This window comes from Notamacropus eugenii, chromosome 4 (genome assembly GCF_028372415.1).
Source record: "Notamacropus eugenii isolate mMacEug1 chromosome 4, mMacEug1.pri_v2, whole genome shotgun sequence".
NCBI lineage: Eukaryota > Metazoa > Chordata > Mammalia > Diprotodontia > Macropodidae > Notamacropus > Notamacropus eugenii.
Window position 1 is genome coordinate 54,291,228 of NC_092875.1, and position 9,700 is coordinate 54,300,927.

Below are 9,700 nucleotides of genomic sequence, written 5' to 3' on the forward strand. Positions count from 1 at the left end.
TCTATTCCAGGTAAGATTTACAAGGCAGGGAACCTACTGTTCATACAAAAGCTGCCTGATATTTTCTGGGTTATATGACAAGAGGACGTTATGCCCCAGGAATTCAAGAATGCCTCCATTGTCCATGTCTATAAAGGTAAAGGAAATAGACTGTCCTGTGACAATCACAGGAGGGTGTCTTTCTTAGTCATTGCTAGCTAGATTCTTGACAGAGTCCTCCTTATTAGACTGATCCTTCACCTGGAAGATGATCATCTACCTGAGAGCCAGTGTGGCTTCATAAAAAGCCAAGGAATGGTCAGTATGGTGTTCACAGGAGAAATTCTACAAACAGACTAAAGGTCTATCTACAATGTTTGTCAATCTGACCAAGAACTTTGATACTGTCAGTTTTGAGGGCTTGTGGAAAATTCTGGCAAAATTTGATTGCCAAGAAGTTCATCGATATTGTATGTCAGTTTCAGGAAAGCATGCTTGCATGGTTCTGGATAATGGACAATGCTCCTGCACTTTCCCAGTCACCAATGGAGTGAAGCAAGGTTGTATGCTTGCTCCTATGTTTTTTAACATGATGTTTTCAGCAATGTTGTCAGGAGCCCTCAAGGAGGATGAAAACAGCACCAAGGTCAGCTACCTCACTGATTGTAAATTAATTTTAAAAAGTTACAAGTCAAGTCCAAAGTGAAGAGAGTGTTGCTTTATAACTTTTTGTTTACATATGGTTGTACACTCATTGCAGCCTCTGAGGCTTAGAAACAACAAAGTATGGATTGATTCCCTGAAGTTTGTGCTAATTTTTCCTAATAGTTAACACCAAGAAAACGCAAGTTCTCCACCAGCCAACACCACACCATCCATATGTGGAACCACTGATTACAGGAAATGGAGAACTTTTGAATATTGTGGAAAATTTACTTACCTTGGAAGTATACTTTCCAAGGATGTACATATAAATGATGAGGTTGCCACACCAACTGCCAGGGCTAACTTAGTGTTTGGAAGGCTCAGAAAGAAAGTGTGGGAGAGAAAAGATATTAGACTGCCTATCAAACTGAAGGTTTACAGAGTCATTGTGCTGACCTCATTGTTGTATGTCTGTGAAAACTGGACAGTCTATCAGTGCCATGCCAGGAAACTGAATTGCCTCCATTTGAATTCTCTTGGGAAGATTTTGAAGATCACCTGGCAAGATAAGGTACTGGACACTGAGGTCCTTTCTCAAGCTGAACTGCCAAGCATACAAACTCTACTGCAGAGACTACAACTCTGATAAGCTGACCAAATTGTTCAAATGCCAAATGTACATGACTGTATATTTGCCTAAAAGACTATTTCACAGAGAACTCACACAAGGCAAATACTCATATGATAGTCAGAAGAAGCTATACAAAGATACTTTCAAGGTCTCTCTGAAGAACTTTGGAATCAATTTGTGACATGGGAGACATTGACAAAGGACCATCTAGTATGGTGTGCCTGCATCAAAGAAGGCACTGTGCTGTATGAGCAAAGAAGAATTGCAGTAGCTCAAAAGAAACACGAGATGAGTAAATTTAGAGACATGTCTTCTTCAAATGTTCACGTGGATATTTGTGTCTACCTGTGGTAGTGCCTTCCAAGCTCATATTGGTCAGATCAGCCATAGTTGGACATACTGTACCTTGGCCCCAACATAGTGAAGTTATTTTGGTCCTCTTCAAGAATGGAGAACAATAAGAAATCAGTTGTCTTCAAATACATCTTTTTTTCAAGTGTGTGATCTGAATATTGTTCTTGTTATTTTGAGACCAGGTCTCTCTATTTCCCAGGCTAGAAGTGCAGTGGCCACACATGGGCCTCATCCAACCCCATGTCCCTGCTAATTGGTAATAGTGACTACCTCCCTAAGCAGGTAGTGCAAATCTCACTGTTTGGAGAATCAAACGAGATAATGAAAGCAAAGCACTTTGGTAAACCTTAGTGTGCCATGTAAATGTTAGCTATGGTCATTACTAATTAATCCTCAGCAACTCAGGCATACTGTCCTTTGGAGGCCTAGGGTGTCTAGTCTCAACTATTAGACTTTAGGTATCTAGCTTCTTAGGGACTCTGGAGTTTAGTCCCATCCCAGACCCTCTAGGATTATAACAATAACAATGGCTAACATACTATAGCTTGTGCACTATACATATATCTAAATATCTATCTACGTATATATCTATATCTATCTATCTGATAGCAGATTAAAATTTTGAATGTGTTGAATATGTTGAATGAGGAGAAAGGAGGACAGCTGCTACTCACTCACAGGTTGTGTTTGTCCTTCTTTCTCAAAGAAGACCATGACAGTAAGATGATGACATGACTTGCAATTGACTTTCATTTGTGTGAGGGAGAACTGTGCAAGGTCACCAACCTCACTTTCTTCTCCTGAGCCACCTGGGTCCAGTGGCCTGATATTTATCAGGATGTCTGAAGATGGCCCAGAATGCAATGTGAGACCCTGCCCCTTTCAGGCTAAAGTCTTATAACATTTTTACTTTGAGCAAGATACACCCATTCAATGAATAGGCTTCTTTAAGTAGTTGCTCAGGGGATGGCCCCTTTAATCAATGGTTGAAGTATAAAATGAATAATTTTGATTTAAATTAAAATTTAACTAAAATCTTCATGTATAAATAAAACCTACACAGCCAAGTGCTGCGTCCCACGCAGCAGAGTTTGAACAGGGGTCACCTGTAAGGGGATGAGAGCACATGTGGGAATGGAAAAGAGCACACAGACATCAAACTGTTCAAGGCATAGCCTGGGCAGGCTCAGGAACAAGCGACTGCCCTTCAGGAGTCAACTTTTACTTAGAAATTGACGTCCTGGTTACATCCCAAGATAAGGAGACGCAAACATACATTTCCTGGGAGAGCACACAGATACACAATGTATAACTTTTACAACCCTTACAATATTTAACTTTTATGACCCATTGTCCTGTCTTCATAATATAGAATTCTATACAATTTACTTAGGGGATATTCTGCCCAGCTGGGTTCCCAAGGAGGCATGCTTGACTTCACAGTCATATCCCTGCTGTTGCAGGAAACTGGGGGAAAACTTTCATAGACAGTCTCTTAGATAGAATGTGATTGGGCTGGAATCTATCTGTGGGATATATATACGAATATATATATATATACATATATATGGATGTCTATGGATATCTAGGTGTATATGTATATATGTGAGCATATATATATATATATATATAAATACATATGTGTGTCTGTGTGTGTATATGTGTGCGTATATTTCTATATCTTCCCATGTTTAACTAAAGCCTTTTTTGGGAATAGGGGGAGGTAGGGGGAAAATAAAGTAAAAATGTACAGCAGAGAAGAAAAGAAAACCTACAAAGAAGCAAAGAAAAGCTGGACAGCTTTGAAAACAATGTGTAGTATTTTTTATGTAGGTTTTCTTGAATTGGAAATTTATTGATTTATATTGAACCCTATCCTATATTCTACTATGTATATGGCAATTCTTATTTTGCATTTGTTTAAAATAAATTTAAAAATTAAAAAAAAAAAAAGATAAAATAAACCCAAGTATCTCATTTGATCCTCACAACCACCCTAGGAAGGTAGGTCCCATTACTATTTTCATCTTACAAATGAAGGAACTAAAACAAACAGAGGTTAAGTGACTTGCTCAGGGTCACACAGTCAGTATCTGAGGCTGTATTTGAACTCAGGTCTTCCTGACTTCAGGCCCAGTGCTCTGTTCACTGTACCACCTAGGCCCTGGAAATGGAGTTCCTTACACCTCCAGGAGACCCAAATGTCTACCTTCATCATTCCCAGTTACTGAAATATCCAGCTCCCTCCAACTCCTAATGACTTTACTAACTTTTTTCCCTTTTTTTCCCTCCCTTCAGTAATGTCAGGCCCCCTGATATTCTGCTCCCTCCCAGTCCTCCACTTCCTCCTCTTCATTTTTGTGACCTCAACAGTCTTTCACCTTCAACTTCGAATCTCAAAGACGTCCAAAACATGGAAATATCTACCAGTCCCTGAGACCCCAGCCCCTACGACTTCCCACCCTAAGGGCATCTGGACTGTGAATTCTATAGGCCGTCTAGGAAACCAGATGGGTGAGTATGCCACTCTCTATGCCCTGGCCAAACTCAACGGACATCAGGCCTACATCTCACCTGAGATGCATCGTTACCTCGCTCCCATCTTCCGAATCACTCTTCCTGTTCTCCCAGCCAATGTAGCCAAGCACATACCTTGGCGTAATTACTACCTACATGACTGGATGTCAGAGGAATACCGCCATATTGATGGTGCTTATGTCTATCTCACTGGCTACCCCTGTTCCTGGACTTTCTACCACCACCTCCGAGAAGAGATCCGTCGTGAATTCTCCCTACATGAACATATCCGAAAGGAGGCTCAGGCCTACCTATGGGGATTACGGAAAAGCCCAGCCACTTTTGTGGGGGTCCATGTCCGCCGAGGTGACTACGTTCATGTCATGCCCCAAATCTGGAAAGGCGTGGTAGCGGACAAGGGCTATTTGGAACAAGCAATGAATTGGTTCAGAGCTCGTTACAGCGATGCTGTCTTTGTCGTCACCAGCAATGGGATGGCATGGTGCCGGGACAACATTGATTCCACCAAGGGAGATGTCATATTTGCAGGGAATGGGATGGAGAGCTCTCCTGAGAAAGACTTTGCTCTGCTGACTCAGTGCAACCACACCATCATGACCATTGGCACCTTTGGCATTTGGGCTGCCTACCTGGCAGGTGGTGAGACGATCTATTTGGCCAACTACACCCTTCCAGACTCACCTTTCCTCAAAGTCTTCAAGCCAGAAGCTGCCTTCCTGCCTGAATGGATAGGGATCCCAGCTGATCTGTCACCTCTCCTCAAGAACTGAACATGGTTCTTTTTTCATGCCCTCACCCCAGAGTCTGACAATGGTGCAGATCAATGTTCTATGGAAGTAGGGCTTGGAGGACAGCAGAGAACCATTTCTCCTATCCTGGCCATCTATCCATATCTTAGGACAGAGGCCTCAACTTAATGACCTACCTCATCCCACCCTCTGCCAATCACCCAAGAATGGATCTACACAGTGTAGTTGGTTACCATAGCAGATCTGAAGAAGAGAGCTTGGAGATTATCTAAGATGGGCTAATGTGTCCTTAACGTGTCCCTAAAACCCACTGGAGATGGACATACATTAGTTGGATGTTTACATGTTTACACTGGGGGCTTTTGGGAAAAGGGCCAAGCTGATCCGTTTCAATGGACTCTTGAGCATTTTAATAAATGCTGTCAATAAAATCCTTTGGTGTTTAGGGCATGAAGTAGAGACATTTAGACTTCCCCCCAGGTTTATGAAGGGCAGACCTCACAAAGCACAGAGCTAGCTAGTGCTCAACATTGTCTGCAAGAGGGGTTTCCTTACTGATAGGTCTGGAATTAGTTCAAATTAGAGGGAAGTAAGAATGGGTATCCTTCATTCATCTGCCAGGATCTTCTGCTTCCCTGAGGAATGGGGCAAAAGAAAAAGCTAAAACATCCAGGGACCCTCTACCCTATCCATAGCAGCCCAAAAAGCTGAGGTTCTCTCAGCTTGTGGGAATAGAAGCAAGAACAGAAATGTTTTCACTCTTTTCTGACCTTGTAAGGTGGAAGATTATTTCCAGTTATGGGATCACATTTTCTGAAACACATTGACAAGCTGGAGAGTGGGCAAAAGATTCTAACCTAATTGGGAAGAAAACTGGAGACCAGGTCATGGGAGGGTAATTTGGAAGGACTATGAATATTTCTCCAGAAGAAATCATTTTGTACTACATATTGTCAACCTCCCAGACAGCTGTGAGATTCTAAGTGCCCATGAAATTGAGGCCCACAAAGGTGAGAGGAATAGTGGGCAGTGATTTCACAAGAGGAAGCAATTGGCTTCAGATAGCTAGGTGGCACTGTGGGCAGTGCTGGGTCTGGAGTCCGGAAGAGCAAAGCTCAAATTTGACCTAAAATACTTATGAGATGTGTGACCCTGAACAAATCATTTAACCTTTGTCTGTCTCAGTTTCCTCAACTGTAAAATGAGGCTAATAATAGCACCTACCTCCAAAGGTTGTTCTGAGGATCAGCTGAGAAAATATTCATAAAATTGCATAGCTCAGTGCTGGGTACATAGTAGAAATTTAATGTTTATTCCTTTCCCATCTCATCCACCTTCACTACCTGAACAACACTCACATTTTATTTCCCATTTCAAATTCCATATTCAGCACCAATATCTAGTGATAGCTGTCACTGAACTCAGGGTCTCCTCCTTTAAGTCTTCTTTTTCTTCCTCTTCCTCTCCTGTCCAACTAACTCCAGGTCAGCCCCCATCTGCTCTAGGGAGGTTAGAACTAGAGATGGAGATGCCTGGATCCCTGAGGGAGCTTGAACCACTCTCTCCTCTTTTTTCTGATTTTAACACAAATGGAGATTGAGTGTTCCAGATGGGAAAATATGCTTCCCATCAAACGACCACAATGGCATTGTACTGCAGAATTCCTGGACACCAGTTTGGGAAGCAATGACCTTATTCATAGGGTTACAAATTTAGAGCTGAAGGGATCTTAGTAGCCATCAACTGTGATCTCATTTTATAGATGAGGAAACTGAGGCATAGAGACACTAAGTGATTTGCCCAGAGTTACAAATCTAGTAAGTATCAAAAGGTTCTTCCCAGGATCACACAACAAATCCATAATGATAGCATCTCGAAGTCAAAAGAAGCCTTAGAGAATCCTTCATTTTACAGAGAAGGAAACAAAAGCCCAGAGAGAGGCAGAGATTTGTTCAAGGGTCTAAATCACAGAATCTCAGACCCCTAATGGGGTTCAGAGATCCTCTTCAGTTAATTTATTCTCAGAAAAAGAAAAGCACTCACATTCAGTAATAACCTGCTTGACTATCTTGAGGGAGTTGGGTGGGGAGGTAGAAAGCCAAATTAAAGGGTAAGAAATTAAGAAAACAAAAGACAAAGGGTCAATCGGACAACAAAACATTTTCTTTCTCAGAAAACAGGCAGTTTCAGAATCAGTTAAGAGGAGAAATATCCTAGAGAGCCCAGAGGCAGATCTTGACCATACAGTCTAGATGGTGAGGAGCAGTTGTGAAAGTAAACAGGAAAACCAGAAATGGGTCAGTCTCAGATCTCTTATCTTCTATGTCTCTATCAGCTTCCCCCTCTGTTTTTGTCCTTGAATCTCTCTTGGGGACTTGATCTGTGTAGCTCTCTCTTTCCTAAAGATTCTTTCTCTCTTTGATCTATCTCCATATCTGTCTCTGACTCTTTAGACCTTAGCATCTCCATCTGAGAGTCTTTTTCTTTGAGACTGAGACTCTCTGTACCTCTACTTTCTTTCCTATCTGGATCTCTTATTCTTCTACACTGTGATAACCTCAAATTCAATTTTCTTCCAAGACAAGCATAGGAGTCACTTTTGAGCTCCTTTATAGGTTTACTGTGTATCTTTATGGGCTCCTGGGAGTCCTTTGCAGCTTTGAAATGCTCAGTTGCCAGTGTTTTGGTTTTTTTTCCTAAACCATAGATCTAATGACATCACTCTTGACCAACTTCAAACCAAACCAACTCCACACTAGCCTTCATTTACACCTGCTCCCCATTAGAAAATCAGACTCCACACCTGGAACCACCCTGAGTTCTGATATGTAGTTTTTATCGTGCCAGGATCCAAGACTTCGTCTCATTCCCATAACATATCCAGATCATGCCACCACAAATGGATCCTCCCCTTCCTTCTCTTTCCAGTACCTCTTTATGTATTGTCTTTTCCCATTAGAATGCAGAACGTTAGAATGCTGATTGAGGATAGACACTACCCTTCTACTTTGCATTTGTATCCCAAGTGGGACACAGGACCTGGAACATAGTAAATGCTTACTAAATAGTTTATCTATCAATCCATATACCCAATAATACCTATCTACACAATAATGATAGTACTGGCCAACATGTATACCTTATCTTAAGGTTTGCAAAAAGCTCAACAAATAATCTCATTTCAAAAGCAAGTGCTGTTATTCCATTTTACATATAAGAAAACTAAGGCAGACAAAGGTTAGGTGTCCTGCCCAGGGTTACACATCTACCAAGTGTCTGAGGCTGGATTTAAACTTGAGTTCTTCCTAGCTCCAGGTCCAGTAGTCTATCCACTATGCCACCTAGCTGCCTATTAAAAACTCCAAGGGTTCCTGATTACCTCCAGTATCAAATACAAAGTCCTCTGTCAATTAAAGTTCTTAAAAAACTAGACTCTTTCTATCTGTAAGATCAATTAATTCTGGAAGAAACAGATCATTCCACCAACTCTACAAAATTACTACATTAGCCTACTTGCTGCTCCTCAAACACAATGCTCCATCTTGAGTCTCCATGCCTTTTCACTGAATATCCCTCATGCTTGGAATCATCTCCATCTTTACCTCCTTCTAATTTTCCTAATTTCTGTTAAAGACTCAGGTTAAATTCCACCTTTTGCAGGTCCTTCCCAGTTGCTTCCTGCTACTGGTGCCTTCTTTGTTGAGATTACCTCCCATTCTCATTCTCTAGGTAGACAGGTGATAAATGGAGAAATAAATGATAGATAGATAGATAGATAGATAGATAGATAGATAGATAGATAGATAGATAGAAAGATAGATAGATAGATAGAATGTACTTATTTATATACTGTCTCCCATTAGATTGTGAGCTTCAAGGTAAGGTCTATTTTTACCCTTTTATCCCCAATACTTAGCACATAGTAAGCTCTTAATAAACATTTTCTGAATGATTGGGGAGGGGGGGGGTGTTCTTTTCAGTATGCACTTGTTACCTTGAGCAATTGTATAGGAGCTGGGAATTCTGTACTTAAGTTTGTAGAAACTTTCACTACAGTAAAACACTGGGTGAGAGTATATGAATCAAAAGATATATTGACTATTTTGGGGAAAGCCCCAAGATTAGATCTTATTGAAGTCTAAGGGCAGGTTTATTCCTTTTTTGTCTTTCTTGCCCCTAAATTTAACACAGTGGATTTCAGGGTACATTGTGGATACTTAATAAATGTTTGTTGAATTGATTTGAATTTTACTTTTGTGTCTCCCTGGTTCTTTGTTTCTCTAAGTCTCTATCTTTGAGGCTCTGATGTGTTTTTTGTCTGCATAAAAAAAAAAAAACAGAGTTTGCCACCTATCAGGGGTCTCAGTTAATCAGCTGGGTCTAAGGTACTGCAAGGTGGAAGTTCCAGAGGAACTAATATAAGGTGGTAGTACAGCCTGGAAACACACTCCAATGTGATTCCCTACCTTTAGGGGCTCAGATTCCCCACTCCAGCTTATTGTCCCAAATTCAAAAAAATGAGACTACTTTAGGACATCTCTAGGGTCAGAAATCTCTCTTGAGTCCCTGGTGAAGAGCATCTATAGATTGACCAGACTACCTCAGGACCTTCTGGGAGAAATAACTTTCTCCTCCTACATAGAAAGAGACTGGATAGTGTGAAGGAATATGAGGGCCTTATAAGCCCTCTAATTTGTCAGGGACCCAGGCATCTGGATCCTTAGCACTCAGCCACTCAGGGATCCAGCTATTCAGTTCTTACTCCTGATTTTGCTATAAAGGGGTCATGGATAAGAATAATTTC

General features: G+C 41.1%; 1 protein-coding gene across 2 annotated transcripts in view; it reads left to right on the forward strand.

Moving 5' to 3' along the window:
• Positions 1-9,147, forward strand: part of LOC140499519 (galactoside alpha-(1,2)-fucosyltransferase 2-like) — a 21,555-nt gene extending 12,408 nt beyond the window's left edge. For both annotated transcript variants that reach the window (XM_072601040.1, XM_072601041.1), the window contains exon 3: positions 3,908-9,147. In XM_072601040.1, the coding sequence (XP_072457141.1) occupies positions 3,908-4,917 (1,010 nt within the window). In that variant the 3' untranslated portion in view covers positions 4,918-9,147. The remainder of the gene's footprint in view (positions 1-3,907) is intronic.
• The last annotated feature ends 553 nt before the right edge of the window (positions 9,148-9,700 follow it).